Below are 18,919 nucleotides of genomic sequence, written 5' to 3' on the forward strand. Positions count from 1 at the left end.
GAACCCATGGAGACTCAGGGACCAGTGGTCAATAGACTGCTCCATCCAAGCCCCTCTAGTCTTCTGGGGAAGTGGCTAAACCTGTTTTTAGAATCCTAACACACACACACACACACACACACACACACACACACACACACACCACATACACCAACACACTTGGCCTGAATCCCAGCCCTCACATCACACAAAGTGCCATCTGCCCCTTGGGAAGGTCCTCAGACAGGAGGAAAACCAGAAGAAAACAACAGGAGAGGGGAGGGGCCTCATCCAAGGTCACTGGAGAGCTGGGGACAGATCTGGAGGTAGGGCAGCTGCCTGGCAGAATCCGTGCTATTCAGCTGCCCCTGAAACGGCAGGTAGGACTCTGCTGAGCCCACTGGGGCCTGGGGCCCAACGCCATCCTCTTGGGGCCTTGCCCTTGTCTTGAGTCACCAGCCATCTAGTTAAAAACTGGCTGTGGAGTAGAGGTGGGGCCGCTTCCCCCTGCACAGCTGGTGGGGCTGGGCGTGACCTCACCTCTTGGATCCCTCGGTCGCAGCCCCAGGCCTCCCTCCCTCCCTCCACCCCGACATGGGCCGCCCTCCGTGGTTGACCCTGTGCTGAGGGTTTACACATATTCATTATCTCACTGAGTCCACGAGAGTCCCATGAGGTGGGATTATCATTCCCATTTAACAGATGAGATGACTGAGTGTCGGAAAGGTAAAGCAACTTCTCACACAGCTCTACTGAGAGCTGACATTCAGGACCAGATATCCCCACCCACTTAAGCTCCCGCCATTCGTCGACCTTCCTGAGAAAAGCTCTGCCCTCAAGCCAAGGAGAATCTGAGTTAAGAGCCCCCGAACCAAGCCACCAGATCTCTCAGGCTGCCTGGAGGCGAGGCTGCCTGGGAGTTAGGGTTGGGGTCCCAGTTCCTACTCAGCCACGACATACTTGTCCACTTTCTCTGAACCTTAACTTTCCCACTTGTAAAATGAAAACAACACTCAGACCCTCTCCAGGCCTGTTGTGAGGCCCGGTGGAGACGAGGCAGGGAACGCCCTTGGTGTGCAGCCACCGCCATCACTCACTTTTTATCTGCAACCTGGCACTGCCCTCTCCCAGCCCCAGCTATGCCTTCACTCCCATTGTGCTGAGCAGGCCCAGATCAGCCCCACTGGCTCTTCCTCAACCCCCTCTGCGCCCCACCCCCGCACCCCCTTGTCTCCTCCAACCCAAGGGAGGGGTCCCCCGGCAGCAGGGGGCCCAGGGTACCCCCTTCCCTCCTGCCTGACCCAGCCAGGGAGAGGACAGGCAAAGCCAGATGTTTCACAGATGTTGCAGATTATAAGCAAAACAACAGCACAGGAGCGTCTTCTCTGAGGCCCAGGGTCTGTTTCTTGAGGGCCTGAAAGCACTGAGGGAGAGGCAGGGGCGAAAGGCAGGCTTCGGCAGGAAGAGAGGTGAATCGGAGACTTTCTAGGGTAGGATGTCAGCGGGAGGGATGCAGGGAGGAGACATTAGACAAAGGGTCCAGGGGGAGCAAGGCAGGGAGGTGGGGGTAGGGAGCTCAGGGGAGTCTGGTGGGAGCAGGGAGGAGTGGAGTGGGAGAACTGGGCAAGCCTGTGGGGGGTTGCCTGGGCAGGAGGCCTGCGGGGGCTACTGCTGACCTGCCTCCATTGCCTCACCCCACCCCAGGATCCCAGCTTCACCAGGGAAGAACTTTAGAACCCCCAAGAGGCTCCCAGGCCCTCCTGAGCTGCCTCAGGAGGTATTAAGCTCCCCGTCACAGGAGGGATGCAAGTAGAAACCCATGAAGGGACCCAAGCACCAGGCAGCAGTTGGATCCAGATGGTCTCTTCCATGCTGGAGAGTCTGGGAGGCCATATCTGCCCGCAGCCAGGCCAAGAGGCCAAGAGCATGAGGGACTTGACTGGTCCATAAGGCAACGGCTGAAGTTGCCACAGGCAGGCCCGTGCTGAATCTCCTCCCACTGGCATCCAACCAAGAGGCATCACTGTGCCCTCTTCCCTTTCCACCCTTCACACCGTATTTGCCAGCTGACCCCAGCTGCTCGCAGCCAGGCCAAGACTGGGCAGTGGTTCAGGGACAGACTGTTTCTGACTTACTCCCTAGAACAGGCTGGCTTTGTCCTCCAGCAAAACCATTCCTGGAAGGACAGGGATCTGGGGTCTGAGAATAAAGGCTCCCTGTCCACTAATCAGGGTAGAGAATGAGCTTTGCCGCCTCCCCGTGACCCTGAAAATGATGTGGCTGACGGCCTCTCGTGTTGGAGGAGCACGTCCCTGTGCCAGGCACTGAGCTAAACTTGCTGCGAACGACCTCGCTGAGCCACTGTGACTCTGAGGTAGGTGCCAATATGCACAATTTATAGATGAGAAAACTGAGGCAGAGAGACTACAAGACTTTTTTTTTTTTCAAAGATTTGTAGCTAGTAGTAAGTGGTGAAACCAGGGGCTGAATCCTAGAGCCTGATTCCAGGGCCTGGGCCTTGCACCTCTACACAGTGCTATTTCCCTACCTCTGCCTCGGTCTTCCCATCTGTGAGATGGGAAAGGAGCTGGACATGATGACCTCACAGCTCCCAGATCCCACATCGACCAGCCTGGGATTGCCAGATGGAGACCAAGGGGACTGCTCCTCCCTCACATATGAAAGAAGAAATGGGGAGCAGTCCAGATAACATACAGGTAAGGGGACTGTGGCCTAAGGCGGTGAGGGCTGTGCCTAAGGCCCCCAGGAGCCCAGGCGGGGGTAGGGCAGGCGGATCCAGGCGCCTTTCCAGGCTGCTCTCCAGCTGTTCAGTGTAGCCAAAGCAGCTTGGAGGCCAAGGGCCCCATGTGTGAGTAATGGAAACCAGGCAGTGGGGCCTTCCGAAATGGGAATTCCATCTGCCTGACTTGGTTCTCCTGGATGGTGGTTTCCATGGTAACTTGGGAATGGGAAGGTGGAGGGCCTGGCCCAAGGCCGAATCCCTGGAACCTAAAGAAAGGGGAAGGTGAGTCTCCTTGATGGCCCAGTGTCTCCTCCAAGCAGAGGATGCCACAGCGAGGCCAGGCGGGCTGGGACCCGGAAGTCCCAGGCACTGACGTCAGCTCCACTGCTACCATTCTGGGGAACAGGAGTTGTGTTGCGGTCCTCTGTGGGCCTTGCTTTTTCCAGCTGTCAGGTCCCCAAATCTCAGGCTTGGACACCTGAGAGGTTCCCTCAGTCTGATCGAGGAGCACATCTCTGTCCCCCGTCCTTCCAGAGTCATTGAGGCACTGGCAGCTCTGCCGGTGAGAGAGCCCTTCACCATTTACAAAGCCCAACAGGGCTCAATGGCCAGGTCCACTGCCAGGCCCTTGGTGCCTGGAAGAAGACCCAGCCCCACTCCTGGAGAAGCTCACACGCTGGTGCTAGGGGAAAAGGCTGTAACACCTATTAAGAACCTATGGTATGCCTGGCCCCAGAGACCACCGTTTCTGATGCTCTCCTTCTACAGGGGGGAACCTGGGGCTGGCCTTGCTCAGGGAGACCAGCAAGGGAAGGCAGGGAGGAGAGTGGCTGCACAGCCCCATATCCTTTGCATCTCCAAGTCCCGGTGGGCAGACCTGAACCCAAAACCCCACGCAGGGAACAAGCTCCAAGGAGATGGGGCCCAGCCCCTCCTGTACCCACTCTGTCTGCCTTCATCTAAGTCAGCCCAGCTGAGCCAGTCCCCGCCCCAGGCCACACCCTGGTCCCTGCCTCCGGACCCTGGCAGGTGGAACGTGTGGGCATCAGGGGCAGCTTTGCATCAGCTTGGCCGGGCTCTCTTCTACCCCTCTAAGTGAGGGGGTCCAGGGCCTCCTCTGAACTGTGGCTTCAAACAAGGCCTTTCCTAAATTTGTATCTCCTGTTAGGCACAGAGGGGGAAGTCTCCCCCAGGGCCACAGAGGGACTCTCTGGGAACCCTACCTCCCATCCCGACCTCCCCAGCTCTTCCTCTGTCCTAAAGGCCTCCATGAGCCTGCCTGGCTGCAGCTGCCACCCTGCCTGAGATTCTGGCCCCATCCACCTCCACCAATCATCCCTGTGCTACCTGAAAGTTCCACTAGAATCTCAGGGTGTGGCAGGGCAGAGAAGTGAAGGAACTTGCTGAAGGTCACGGAGCCAGTTAGCAGCCCAGCTAGGACTCCATCCAGTAGCTGGTAGAGGACGGCAATCCAGAGAGCAGGCTTTGCAGCCAGGTGGGCTTAGGCTGAACCCTGTCTCTGCCACTTGCCAGCTGTGTGACCTTGGACAAGTCACCTTACCTGCCTGGGCTTCACCTGCCTCATGTGTAAAACGGGGATAACCCCCACCTCCCAGGCTCGCAGTGAAGATGAGATGGTAAGTAGAACAAGCCTGGCAGAGCACCTGGCACAGAGGAGGCGGTTGTCAGGGATGGCAAGAGAGGAGGCAGGTGACGGCAAGAGAGGAGAAGAAGCTGGACTGACAGCCCACCCAGCAGCCGTCCCAGCCCCAGTCACCCTGGGAAGCCTTGAAACCAGGAACACACAGAAAGGGTCAAGAACAAAAAATAACACAGGGCTTTTATTTGCTCCTGAACTCGGCCACTGTGTGGTCTGAGGGTGCCATGCTTTCCCAGAGGCCCCGGGGGACCCCTCACTCAGGGGTGCTGGATTTTGGTGTGAGGTCAGACTGCAGCCCCCGCCCCTCTGGGCCTTGTCAGTCCATCAGGCCCAGCTATCCGCCACTGGGGCTTGGGACCAGCAGATCCCCTGAAACTGGAAAATGGTGCCCACCTTCTCCGCAAGGTGGCTTTTCACAAGGCGTTGGTTAAAATATTGCACTTGTAAATTAGGAAAACTGATGAGGCAAAGGTTTCCTATTACAGGACGAGATGCCAAGCATCCAACTGCTGCTTAAATAAATAAAACTCAAGGAGGGGGTCTGAGCTGTGAGTCCGAGTGACCCCCCCCCCCGGAGAGCCCCAGGGCCCAGGCCTCGGCCCCCTGCCCATCAGCCAGTTCTTTAAGGAACTTGGTCATTGCGAAGTCTGCGCAGCAGGAAGCAGCAGCTCCAGATCTGGCTCAGCCAGCGCCCCCAACCTGCCAGGGCCCTTGGGCCCCCTCGTACCAGGGCAGTGGGGGCCCAGCGGGGCCAGTCCCTCTACTCCTCCAGTGGCCTGGGCCTGTCTTGGTCCAGGCCTCTCATCCAAATGTCCGTCTGTCTGTCCGGACACAGCCTCTGGGGGCTCACTTGCCTCCTCTGTCGCAGGGGGTAGGGAGGCAGGTGGGGAGGGGCCCCGCCCGCCTGGTGTGAACGCTGAGCTCTACCCCAGTGGCCCCTAAAGCGGGGGACTCATCTTCTTCTGGTTAATGAGGTCCAGGTAGAGGTCCGAGCGGAGGAAGCGTGGGTACGAGTCCTTCTCCATGAGCCCGAAGATGCGCTTCTGAGCCAGATCGAAGCAGCCCCGCGTGACGCTCTGCAGGTTGTCCTTGGTGTGCTCCCGTGTGTACGAGTCCAGGTTTACCTGTGGAGGCCGAGGGTGACATGGTCAAGGCTGCCTGCAAGAAGCTGCTCCTAGGGGCCAGGGGCCGGGACAGGACCTGCCCAGCCTCTCACCCCCAAGCCCTTCTGCTCCACATCTTAAGGTTCAGAGGGGAGGCCCGCAGGTTAGCGGAATCAAGTCCTGGCTCGGTCACTTACTGTAGGGGTAGTAGAGTTTATAGGGCCCGAAATCACTGCCTCTAGGGTCAGGCTGCCCAAGTTCAAATCCCAGCAGTGCCACATCTAGGTGTGTGACCTTAAGCAAATCACTTAAGTGCTCTGAGCCTCAAACGTCTTATGTATAGGGTAGCATAATAGTACATTCCTCAGACTTCCCTGGTGGCGCAGTGGTTAAGAATCCGCCTGCCAATGCAAGGGACATGGGTTTGATCCCTGGTCCAGGAAGATCCTACATGCCACGGAGCAACTAAGCCTGTGCACCACAACTACTGAAGCCTGTGTGTCCTAGAGCCCACGTGCCGCAACTACTGAGCCTGCATGCTGCAACCACTGAAGCCCACGGGCCTAGAGCCCGTGCTCCGCAACAAGAGAAGCCACCACAATAAGAAGCCCGCGCACCGCAACAAAGACCCAACGCAGCCAATAAATAAATAAATAAATAAATAAAATTAATTTTAAAAATTAAAAAAAAATAGTACATTCCTCAAAGAGTTGTGAAAATTAAGCATGATCATCCATATTAAGCAGACACAGCTGGCACACAGGAAGCACTCAATACCTGTTAGGCTCTCTGACACTGTCTCCTCATTTTTAAAATGAAAATAATATTAAAACTTATTTTACAAGTTGTCATGAGGGTTAAATATGAGCGCTCATACGTGAAGGGCTTAGCATGTGCCTGGCACCCAGCAGGCCATTTTTGTTATCAGTCAGGATTCTGTTCTTCCCGGGGCCCCAGCCTGCTTCCTCTTCAACCTGGCACATGGTCCCTAGAGTCACTCTGGTCCTTCCCCTTCCTGAGTTCCTCTTTGAGGCTTCCAGGCACCCCAATCACTGAGAGGCCACTGGGCATGGGGATGGGGGCCCGAGGGCCCAGCCCAAAGCCCTACCTCCTTGCACGCCTGGATCGCGATGTACTCAGCAAAGATCTTCTTGGCCTTGGCCGCCATCTTGGACTGTGACTTGACCTTCTTGAAGTCCTCGCATGCCAGCCAGAATTCCAGGTTCTCCTCACTAAACTCAGTGCGGAGGAAGGCTTGGAACACCGCTAGCCCATCTGTGAGGAGAAGCCCAGATCCTGGGGTGAGAGGCCAGACCAGCCCCTCCTGTCCTCAGGCCCCCCAGCTTACCCTCCTGGGGCCTTTCAGGTGCAGCTGCTGGGATCTTAGTAAACTGACCCACTCCTGAGAGCCAGGAACCCTGGGATATGGTCCCCCCGCTGCCATTGCCTCTTTGTGGGCCTTGGCCAGGTCACTCCCCATCTGTGCCTCAGTTTCCTCATCTGTCAAATGGGGATCATCAGCCTTATTTCCTGGAGCCCTGTGAGGATCAGAGGGGTTCCCACCCACGAGATGGCAGGCGCATTTGGCCCAGTGTAAGCCCTCAGTACATGGAAATGTTTATTGTTATTCTGGGAATATGGGTCTGAGCACACAGGTCCCAACGGCCTCTGGCAGGCAGTGCCAGCTCCCATGGACAGGGAGGGGCTGGCAGCAGCCGGCTCCAAGGCCAGACCAAGGGCCTCGGCCTTTCCCAATGGTAGGGACACCTAACTGGGCCCAGGAAAGAGGGAAAGGTAACCTCTGCAGAGCCAGACGCACTCTCTGGGCCTGGGAGAGGAGGAAAGGAGGAGTGGGGAGAGACACAGGGAGGGAACAGGCCGGCTGGCCCCCACTTACATTTGTGGACCAGCAGCTTCTCCAAGGACTCGCCCCACTTGAGTGCTTCCTCTGAGGTGGGCCTGAGGGGTGAGGCAAGGGGCACAGTGAGGGAAGTGGGGCGGCTAGGGCTGGGGGACCTCTGTCCGCTGCCTTGGCCCACAAAGTAGCTTAGCCCGGTTGGGGAGCCCAGGAGGGGGCCGGCATCACTTCTATCCCCACCTCTGCCCCTCCCTGGTCATCCTTCCCAGGACAGCATCTCCCCATGAGGGCGGCTCATGCCGGGTACCAGGCTCCCTCTACGAGAGCCTCCATCGCCCCAGAGCTGGATCAAGCCAACAGCCTCCTCGCTTAACCCCACTGCTAGCCCTGCTCCCACAGGGACCAGTGAGTGTCTGAGGGGGGCCCAGGGGGGCCAGAGAGGACTTACTTGAATGACTTCGTCACTTTGTCTGCCTTGCCCGCTGGCTGGGCCCCAGGGGATTCGTTCCGCCGCCTGAAGATGCCCAGCTTGTTCTTCATGTCCTTGGCTCTGGAGACAGAAGCAGAAAACGGGGTCGGTCAGCCTGGCACACTCGGCCGCTGCAAATTCAGGGTCGGGAGGGGGAAGGCTGGGGTGAGGGGCACCTACTCCTTCATGGTGTGCCGCCTCTGGAGGTTCCCGTTCCGAGTGAGGTACATGCCTCGGAGCATCGCTGTAGGGCCCCCCACCTTGTTGCCTGGGACCGTCTGCTGGGAGCACCCCAGGCTCCTGTTCCCAACCCGCGTCCCAGGCGGCAACGGTGTGGGCAGCAGCCGAGCGCTCGCTGAGATCCCAGCTGGAGGACTGGACTCCCAGGCACAGGCTGGGCTGGGACTCAGACAGGAGGAGCCAGGAAATGGGAGGGACCAGGACCGGAGCAGAAAAAAATATATCCCTCCTGGCCAACCCTGAGAGGGAGCCTGTGAAAGGGGCATGTGTCTGTAAGGGGCGGCCTCTGGGGCCCGCCCAGGCAGGAAGCCAGACCCATTATTTGTGACTGGCCTCCCCGTTGCCATGGCAGCGCCCTGGGAAGGAGGAGAAAACAAGTCAGCAAATTGCTGGGAGGGAAGGCGGGAGGGAGGGGGAGGCTCTGCCCACCTGGGTGGCAGGACTGGCTACTTTTAGCCAAGTACCATTTTTAGCCCTGCCATTCCCCCAGGCAGATTTCAGCCCTGGGCAAGCTGCTGGCAAGAAAGGGGTTAAGTGTCTCATGCTCATGTTTGCCTCCCCCTTGTCCCCAGACCCCTACTCTGGGCACCTCCTAGAGAATAGTTCCTGCCAGAAGACAGCTCAGCCTGTCATTGGCTTTGGATACATCCATCCATGAACATGCAGAATGTCCCACAAAGTTTCAGTAGTTTTAAGCTTGAATAACTTCAAAAGTACAAATCCTGTAAACTCTCAAAAACATCATTTGAAATGAATTAATTTTTTCCTGCATATTTAGTCTTATGACTTTTGAGTAATAAATTTTTTGTTTTAATTTTTGATCTCTGTCCTGATCACAGATGAAAAATGCTGACTTAACCAAAAATTAAATGCATAAAATTAAAAATGTGTTATCAAAATCACAAAGCTAAATAAGTGTAAAAGAAATTTGAATAATTGAACTCTCAAATGTGTTTTATAAGTTGGGAGCATACTTCTGAAGTTATTCAAGCTTCAAAGGGCACTAAGACCTATGGGACACCCTGTTTAATGAAGGAAAGTGGTCCAGGGTGGAGGTTAAAAGCTACAGTGCTGCAGCAAGACAGTCTTGGGTTCAAATCCCAGCTCCAGCAGTTACCAACTGTGTGCCCTTTGTCAAGTTACCTAACCTCTCTGAATGTCAAGTTTTCTCATCTGTTAAACACAGATGATAATAGTACCTACGATGTGCTGGGGTTGTTTTGAGGCAAGGAGAAAATGCACAGAAAGCTTTAGCACAGTCCCTGGGGCAAAAGCGCTCAGGCTTAATTCATACTTGTCCTGAGGGTCTGGGACAGCTGACTAGAGATTGGGATCCTGCTCTAGCAGATTCCAAGCCAATGAGATAAGGCCAAGGAGTCCAGGGACTGGCAGCCCTCTGGTGAGGATCAAGGCCCTCGGAGAGCCCTGGCGTGGCTGGGAGTGAGAGAGCCTGGCTTCCTGGGGCACAGTGCTCTGTCTCAGAGCCCCTGGTCCTGGCCCGCTCCCAGGGAGCAGGAGAAGCTTGCCTGAGGTCCAGCCTGCAGGCTGCCACCATCCACCTGGACTCCTTGCTGGCTCAGAGACCACTGTGTTTCTCTGTGGCTGGAGGAGGCTGAAGCCCCTGCCCAGACAAGCCTTTCCTCCCACATGCACAGCTGGGCAGACTCACAGCTGCAGGGCACAGCTGGAGAGGTCCTCGGAAGTCCCTGGTTGCCACACGGGCAACTCGAGAAAGGATGGCAGAGCTCAGAGGTGCCTCATGTGTCCCCATGTGGGCCCAGAGAGCAGAACAGGGACCCATAAGGGGAAGCTAAAGGAACACTTTCCTCCAGTCAGAGCCATGAAAAGATGGAATGAGTGCCCTCTGGGGAATGGACTCTTGCCACTAGAGGCTCAAAGGCTACTTAGCTGGGGTGCTGTGGACCTCCTTCAGGGTGTCCTGCACCAAGCTTAAAAATAACAGGCTCCATGGGAATTCCCTGGTGGTCCAGTGGTTAGGACTCCGTGCTTCCACTGCAGGGGGCCTGGGTTAGATCCCTGGTCAGGGAACTAAGATCCCATAAGCAGTGCAGCGAGGCCCCAAAAATAATTAATTAATTAATTAATAATAACAGGCTCTGACTAAATAAATAAATAAAATTTAAAATATATGTATATTTATATATACTTTTAGAGCCAACATGCCAGGTTTCAGATCTCAACTCTACCACTTCCTTGCTTTGTGACCTTGGACAAGTAACTTAACTTCTTTCTGCCTCAGTTTACTCACTTGCAAAATAGAGTAAATAAGAAAAAAGAAATGTAAAATAAAAACTATGGTAAAGGTTAAATTAGATAATATATGTAATGCACACAGAATAGTGCCTAGCACAATAAACATGAGTTATTTTTATTATCATCCCAGATTCTAAGAATCCTTGACTAAGGTTTTAAGAATGTGAACTTCAGGCAGTCAAAAGGCAGCGCCCACTTTGAAAGAAGGCTAGAGTGGGTGGAACAGGGCAGCTCCAGCACCCTGGATGTCCACTCTCTGCTGCCCTCCACTGCTCCACCCCTGGGAGCTCCACCCCTGGGAGCCCCACCCACGGCAGCTCTGATGCTGCCTGGACCCGCTGGTTGGTGCAAAGAATTATTTTTGTTTGTGCCTTTTACCTTCCCTAGAAAGTGTGACTGCTCCTGGCTGCAGAGTGAGAGAAGCCTACAGTTGCTGCAGGAAACTGGAGAGGGCAGGGGAAGCTGGGGAAAGAGTTTCTAGGGAGTGGACCCCAGCCAAGGTCGAGGTCAGGGAAGAAGGTTGCAGGAGGCATCTGGGAAGGACTCCTGTCCTCCACACCACCACCACCCCGGCCCAACTTGTGCATAATGGTGGGCACTACAGGACCTGGAGCGGGGAGGGGTTCCCTCTGTGGGCCACCAGGTGCCTCATTGCCTCCTCCCATCCCTGCCCCCCTGCAGTCTCCAGGGCCCGAGGTACAAAGAGACCCGAGAAGAAACCACTCACGCTCTGTTAATGAATGAGCACCTCTAACAAACCTCCGAATCGAATCGAAAGTACAAATGGTTGCGGGAGCGGGGTAGCGGGGAGAGGGGAGTGGCCAGGAAGGTACCGGATCTGCTCTCTGAGCCAGCAGCACCCCCTTCTGGCAATGCCCAAGACTGCTAGCATGCAAGAGCTTGAGAGGAGAAAGGGGAATCCCATGACCAGTCTGGTCAGCCCTTTCTCAGAGGGAGCAAAGAACTTGTCGTGGTCACTTGGCCGCTGCTTGGCTTAGCAGCTGGACAGGGCCGGGGCAACCTGGTTGGTTGCTTCTGCTTGGTTCCCTGTGGCTTCCAGATACTAAATCAGCACCTTGCCTCACTCTGAGTGGATGCTGAGGGCAGTGCTGGGTGCTCAGGACCCTGGTGACCTTACCCTGGGGCCACTGCTAAGTCCCAAGATCCCGTTGTTCACGGGTGTCTGTCTGGGGCAGGACTGGGTTCAGCCCCTTCTCTCCGCCTCTACCCCTAGGCCACTGGGCATGGGGAATAAGCCAGAGGGCAGAGGACGAAGGGGGGTGCAGGGAGCCCCCCCCCCCGCCCCCGATCACTAGGGTGAGGACCAGGGATCTTTGCAACGTACAGGTTTTTGCTCTTTCTCTTCCGGGAGGCATCATCATCATCCCCAGCTGTGTCAGCCCCGCTCATCTGCAGAGAAAACACAGACACGTTGCAGTCTGGGTACCCCAGGGGCTGCTGCCTGAGCAAAGAGAGGCTCAGGGATCCAGCAGCTCCTACAAACCACTCCCACCTCCATGCTCCCACCCCTTGAAGAACAGGGGAGGGAGGGAGACCCCGCTACAGGGGGCAGTCTGTTCATGGAGTGTGGCTGGCTTAGCAGAGCCTCCACCCAAAAGAGTCTCCTCCTGATACACGACTTGTGAGGGAGAAACCAGAAACACGGCATTCATGGCAGTAGGGCAGGCCAGAGAGGAAGCTTCTACTGTGTGACTTAGCCAATTGCTGTCCCTCTCTGAGCCTCGAGTGCTTTTAATTTCAAAATGGAGATCATAATGACTAACCCACTCAGGATTCTGAGGTTTTAAAGAGACCTGGGATTGGTCAGCAGTGTGTTAAGTAAATTATCACACAGGAGAGCACCTCTCCTGCTTTAAAGCTTTCCATGGTTCCCGAGTACCCTCTTGATAATGTCCAAACGCCCTGACATGACATGCAGGGTCTACCATCTTAGGATCTGGTCAGAAAGCTCCACAACAACCTCAGTTACAACTCCTTTGGTTATCTCTCTGGACCCACCCCTACTCCAGCAACCTCCTCAAACTGCCCTCTAGCCAGAAGGAACGTCTTCACAGCCCGGTCCCCTCACCTTGGGTTTTGCACGTGCTATTCCTTCCATGGGGGATGCTTTTATGACTCTCCCACCTCCCTTTCCTCCTAAGACCCAGCCTCAGGAAAGACCTGACCTCGGGTAAGCTGCTTAAATGCCTCCTCACCTGGGAGGCCCTCGTTGGCCCCTAGACCAAGGGTGTGCCCCCTTCACCCCTTGTGAGGTCCCCACTCTAACCAACATGGCTTCTTCCAAATCTGTCTCCTCTACTGGACTGTGAGTTCCCCAGAGCAGGGCCTCTGTCTGCCTTCACCTCTGTCTAGGTCACCTTGACTGGGCCTGGTATACATGAGGAGCTCAAGAAATACTTGTTCAATGAATGAATGAATCAAGAGAGAGGGAAAGCAGGCTGGGAATGATGTGTCTTGAAGGCCTCACTGCTTGACCCAAGGCCTGCAACTTTACTCCCTGGGGCTCCACTGAGCCCACCCCCCACCTGCTTGCCTTTGCCTGTGCTGTGCCCCCTTCCTGGAACACTCTCTCCTCCTCTGCCCTATCTCTACCTCCTCCCAGTCTGCTACTCCTCGCCTCATCCAGACCACTCCAGGCTCCCACCAGCTCTGCTGGGGCCGCCCGCCCTCTGTCGCCCTGCCTGTGTGTGCCCAGCCTCCTCCAGGGGAAACCAGGGCCTCCACAGTGCCACTCCAGAGCGGGAGCACAGGAAATGCTCTGAGATATTGGAGGAGGTAGAACTAAGGGTAGGCTGGGCTTGGACACTATGTCCTAAGATAAGACAGAAGGCCCCCAGGTGTGAATCGCAGCTCGGACTCCTCATGAGCCATACCCTGGGCCTCAGTTTCCTCATTTGTAAAATTAAAGAAGATGGGCTAAACCTTAAAATACTGCGCGCTCAATCCTGGCAAGAAAAGTGGCCTTAATCCAGATATAGCCAGCAGGGGGAGCTACCGGCCTCAGTGGTGCAACCACCCGCGGATGGATGGATGGATGAATGAATTATAGCTTCATTCATGGAGCTCATGCTATAGGCCAGACCTCAGAATGGACATTATCCAGACACTATCTCATTAATCTTCAGAGTAAGTCCATAAAGTAAACAGAACCTCAGAGAAGTTAAGTCACCTGCCCAAGGATTTAAGTGACAGCCTTTAAGTGACAGCTGGAATCCAGGTCTGTCTGAATTCAGGGCCTGTGTTTCTCTGCCAGAGGATGCTGCTAGTTAAATGCAGAGGATGGGGCACATTTTGAATGTCTTCAATGAAAGACTCAGGGGAAATGCTGCCTCTTTCCTGAGAACACTGTCCCACCACGGTTGTAAACATGTGTGTACGTGCGCACACCGGCACACGCCCGTCTGTGGTGTGGGATTCCGGATCTACAGCTTGCAGCCAGGCCTGGGTATAGATCCTGCTGCCATTGACTTTGGAGACATTTCCTGGCCTCTCAGCTTCAGCTTCTTTAGCTCTAGCAGAAGCATGGTGATGGCCACCCAACCCGCTGTTGAGAGATTCACCAGGATAAAGTCTGGGCCCCCAATGCCCAACCTGGAACACAGGGCGCCGTCAGTAATCGGGGACCGCCAGCATTCACAGCCCAGTGGACGCTGTCACTGTCACCCCACGCACACAGGTCACAGTTGTGCCGGGCTGGCTGGGCCGTGCCTGAAGCCCCCATCCGTGGGAAAGGGCCGCCAGCACTGGGCTTCCTCCCATTTAACCTCAGCTTCCGCACTTTATCGGCCCCACACAATGGGCCTGGGGACCACTCCCGCCCCGCCCGGCACCCCCAGCCTCTGCACTGCTGGGAAATGGGCTCTTCCTTCCACTGCTGGGAGGGGGTCATCTCCAGGGTCGGGCCCTCACCAATCAGCCTGACAGAGGGGCCAGGGAACTCTGGCCCTGGGAGTCGGCCCCCAAAGTGGCTAGTGAAACCCACACACCAAGGGGTGCTATGTGCCAGGAAGAGAAGAAACTGAGACAGAGAGTCAGGGTTCTGACTTCTGGCCTCAGACTGGCTCCCAAGTCTCCTGTCTCCAAGAGCTGCAGCGAGGCCTGCCCAGGGCCCAGCACGCAAAGGGGCCTCTCCTTCCCATCTGCTCCCCACTGCCTGCTCTGCTCCATGGCCCTCCCTGCTGAAAGGCGAATGGAGGCGAACCCAGAACCACTCAGCCCTCCCTTCACTCCAGAGAGAAATCCCTGGGGCCTGCCCAGCCCCCCGGCCACCTCCAGGGACTGGAAGAATAATTATAATTCATATTGTAATTATAACTATAATAATAGTCAGGGTTAAGAGTTAAATGCTCAACTGCCTGGGTTTGAGAGGCTTCCCTGGTGGCGCAGTGGTTAAGAATCCGCCTGCCAACGCAGGGGTCACAGGTTCGAGCCCTGGTCCGGGAAGATCCCACATGCCGCGGAGCGACTGAGCCCGCAAGTTGCAACTACTGAGCCCGTGTGCCACAACTACTGAAGCCCGCGTGCCTAGAGCCTGTGCCTGCAACAAGAGAACCCACCGCAATGAGAAGACCCCACACCACAAAGAAGAGAAGCCCCCACTCGCCGCAACTAGAGAAAGCCCACGTGAAGCAACGAAGACCCAAGACACCCAAAGATAAAATAAATTTACTTTAAAAAACCATAATAATAAAAAACTAAACTGCCTGGATTTGAATCCTAGCTCAGTCACTTATTAGCTAATTGACCTTAGCCAAATTACATCCCTTCTCTGTGCCTCAGTTTCTTTATTTGTAAGATGAGGATAATAACTGGACCTACCTCATAGGGCTGTTATGAGGATTAATGAACACATGCGAAAGTGCCTGGTACTGGAAGTGCTCAATAACTATAAGCTATGGTGGTTATTGCTGTTATTTACTATATGCCAGGCAATGTGCTAAAGTGCCATGTCATACTTTAATTTAACCTTCTCAACAATTCTAAGAGCTATTTGCTGTTATTTTCCCCAGTTTACAGCTGAGGAAACTGAGGCCCAGAGGAGTCCAGTAACTTGCCTGGGCTCTCTGAGCCGGACAGTAGCAGAGAATTTCAGGTGTGGCTCCAGAGCCCACCCATGATTGAGGGCTTTTCTGTGAGCAGGGCCTCCCCTGATTTCTCCTCTTGGTCCTGATCTGACTTCTGGGGCCACCTGGCCATGACTGGCTGCTCTCTCTGACCCAGACTATCCTGGCAGACCCCAAGGAACCTTGTAGAAACACTGGAGCTAAACTCTACACTTATTTGTTTAGACAGAGGAAATAGTCCTTTAGGCTTTTTAAAAATAGGAGGCTAGAAGGTATTATCACGTCTTGGAGCTGGAAGGCACCTCTTGTCTGACCTGCAGCCTAGGTGGTAAGCTTAGTGCAGCAGGGCTGGCACCCTCGGCTGACAGCCTCTGCCCAAGCCAGTTTCCTGCAGGAGGGGAGAATGAAGCACAGCCAGGGAGGGGCCACAGCCTCTTCTCCTCACTGTCAAAGCATGACCCGTGATCCTGGGCCAAGCCAGGCCACGCTGGGGTGAAATTCAATGGCAGCGTCGTGGGCTGAGACACAGATACTCTTGGAGCTCCCCCGGCTCCCAGGCAAAGGACAGACACAGGCCCGTGGATCTGCTCTGCCAGACCTCCAGGGAGCAGCCGGCAAGGCAGGGGTCTGGCAGCAGAGGGCACTGTGAGACAACTCAAGCCAGCACAAGGGGCCAGCTTCAGGGGATGACCCGCGGGATAAGCCTGGGGGATCTTTTCCTCTCTAGACCTCAGGCAGCCCATCCATAAGATGATCGTGGCCGAGTGGACCATCTCTCAGGTCTGTCTGGTTCAGACAGTCCTATACACAGCAGAAATCACTCAGTGTACAAGAGGGAGGAAGGACAGGTGAGGCGAGGAGTAACACAAGGACTGTCACCCCTGTGATAGACAGCATGCGCTCTGGCCAGCCTCAGCTTAGCCACACAGCAGCACAATGACAGGCCCGAGGCCACGCCAGCTCTGTCTGGCCCTCCTGGGTCTCATTCTGTCACAGGATCACTACTGTGGGCACAGAGCTGTCAACATGCTGCAATCTTCTTGAAGCCCTGGGACAACTCCGTGAAGACTCAGCATTCCCATTTTATAAGAGAAAACTAAAGCTCAGAGAAAAAAACGTAACTTGGCCTAGGTCCCAGGACCAGGAGGGTGGAAACAGAGTTGAAACATGAATGCAGCCCGACTGACTCCACAGCCTGAAGACCTCACCCCTCTCCTCTTTACCTCTTGCCTGGAAACTGTGATCTGTTGGCATCCATGGACCACCCCATGGAAAGCCAGGCCCAAGCCAGGAAGATGGAAGTCAGGAAAACCCGTCGCCTCCCCCGGCTGCCATCCCCCCACACCCTGCCCCTCACCAGCAAGAGGTGTGCAGAGTCTGGGGTAGGGCCAGAGACAACTGGACAGGGTGAGGCCACTGTCCAGCTCCATCATCACGTGGCCTGGGACAAACCCTTCTCCCTGGGCCTCAGGCTCCCCACTGTAAGATGAGTACAACTGGTCCCAGCTCGCGGCAGTGTTGTGAAGGCTAGAACGGGGAGCTGGAGGCGCCTAGTGAATGCTGGGAGAACCATTACTACTCTTGCTATCCTCCTCCCCCTCCTCCTCTTCATCACCATCATCATCACCATCATCATCACCATCATCATCAACACGATTCCCATTTATGGAGCACCTAGCAGGTGCTGAGTGCCAGGCACTGCCCTGAACACTTTACCTGAGTCAGGCTCTTTAATCTTCCCAGCAATGCTATGAAGGAGGTATCAATATTATTTACTGATAATACCTATTTTACTGATGAGGAAACTGAGGGACAGAGAAGGGCAGGGACTTGCCCAAGGCCCACTGCCAGTGAGGGATGGAGGGAGACCAGGGTACCTGTCCAGCCTAGACTTCACTTCCCCCTGACAAGGGTTAGCTTCTTACTGAAGTTGGCTGTCTGGAGGGAGCAGGATATGAACGATGATGAGGGACTTGAGGCCTGGCAAGCAGAAGCCACGTGGAAGGGTAGCCACCAAGGGGCTAGTGGCAGCCTCTGAGGTCCCTGCCAGCTTAGTGACTCAAGCCCAAAAAAGGAAGCAACAGGCCAAAAGAGGGTGGGGGAGGGGAGGATGCCAGTGGGAACCTTCAGCACCCAAAGGAGGAAGGTGAGACAGGAGAGAGCTGGCCCAGGCCTGCTGGACTACCAGGTCCAAAATAGGAGCTGCCCCAAAATAGGAGCTGAGATCAACGGATATAGGGAACTAGAAATGTACATGAGAATGTGTGTGAATTTATCTGTCTATAAATATTTGTATTGGAGCAAGGGGGGCAGGGGACATAACTTGGAAGTGTCTGGTAGGGGCACTGAAATCGGGAGGCCCAAGGTAGGTGGCAAGCCCTTAGACTTCAGCCGTCCTCCAGAGGAGAGTGTCCAGGCCTGGTCTGAGTCAGCCTGAAGCCTCACCTTAGTAGGACAGAGTTCTGGACTCTTTCCTATAGAAGCTGCCTCAAGAAACGGCCTAAGATGGTGAAACTCAAACTATGGGGAACGTTCCAATCCCTGAGTGGCGTGTTTAAAATGCAAGGTCTGGGACTTCCCTGGTGGTGCAGTGGTTAAGAATCTCCCTGCCAATGCAGGGGACACGGGTTCGAGCCCTGGTCCGGGAAGATCCCACATGCTGTGGAGCAACTAAGCCCGTGCGCCATGACGACTGAGCCTGCGCTCTAGAGCCTGCGAGCCACAACTACTGAGCCTGTGTGCTGCAACTACTGAAGCCCAGGAGCCTAGAGCCCGTGCTCCGCAACAAGAGAAGCCACCACAGTGAGAAGCCTGTGCACCGCAACAAAGAGTAGCCCCCGCTTGCTGCAACTAGAGAAAGCCTGCACGCAGCAACAAAGACCCAACACAACCAAAATAAATGAATAAACAAATATATTAAAAAAAAAAAAGATCCTGCAAGCCTCGCAGTGTGGCCAAAAAAAAAAAATGAAAAATAAAAAAAAAATAAAATGCAAGGTCTGGGCACCGCCCCCTGGAAATTCTGATTCCAGAAAATCTGATTCCAGATAGGGGGACTTAGAAATCTATATGTTAATAACCAATCCCCCAAAGAAGATATACAGATTGCCAACAAACACATGAAAGAATGTTCAACATCACTAATCATTAGATAAATGCAAATCAAAACCACAATGAGGTATCGCCTCACACCAGTCAGAATGGCCATCATCAAAAAATCTACAAACAATAAATGCTGGAAAGGGTGTGGAGAAAAGGGAACCCTCTTGTACTGCTGGTGGGAATGTAAACTGATAACAGCCACTATGGAGAACAGTATGGAGGTTCCTTAAAAAACTAAAAATAGAACTACCATATGACCCAGCAATCCCACTGCTGAGCATATACCCTGAGAAAACCATAATTCAAAAAGAGTCATGTACCACAATGTTCACTGCAGCTCTATTTACAATAGCCAGGACATGGAAGCAACCTAAGTGTCCATTGACAGATGAATGGATAAAGAAGAT

The 18,919-nt window shown here is 54.7% G+C and overlaps 1 protein-coding gene across 1 annotated transcript in view; it reads right to left on the reverse strand.

Moving 5' to 3' along the window:
- Positions 1–4,536: 4,536 nt before the first annotated feature.
- The window catches only part of RGS3 (regulator of G protein signaling 3), a gene marked incomplete at its 5' end in the record, with an annotated part of 126,049 nt that continues 111,666 nt past the window's right edge, over positions 4,537–18,919 (reverse strand). The window contains 5 exon segments of the mRNA XM_079706521.1: positions 4,537–5,506; positions 6,594–6,760; positions 7,383–7,444; positions 7,792–7,893; positions 11,672–11,736. Of these exon segments, the coding sequence (XP_079562647.1) occupies positions 5,321–5,506; positions 6,594–6,760; positions 7,383–7,444; positions 7,792–7,893; positions 11,672–11,736 (582 nt within the window). The 3' untranslated portion in view covers positions 4,537–5,320.

Source organism: Hyperoodon ampullatus (genome assembly GCF_949752795.1).
Source record: "Hyperoodon ampullatus genome assembly, chromosome: 6".
Taxonomy (NCBI): domain Eukaryota; kingdom Metazoa; phylum Chordata; class Mammalia; order Artiodactyla; family Ziphiidae; genus Hyperoodon; species Hyperoodon ampullatus.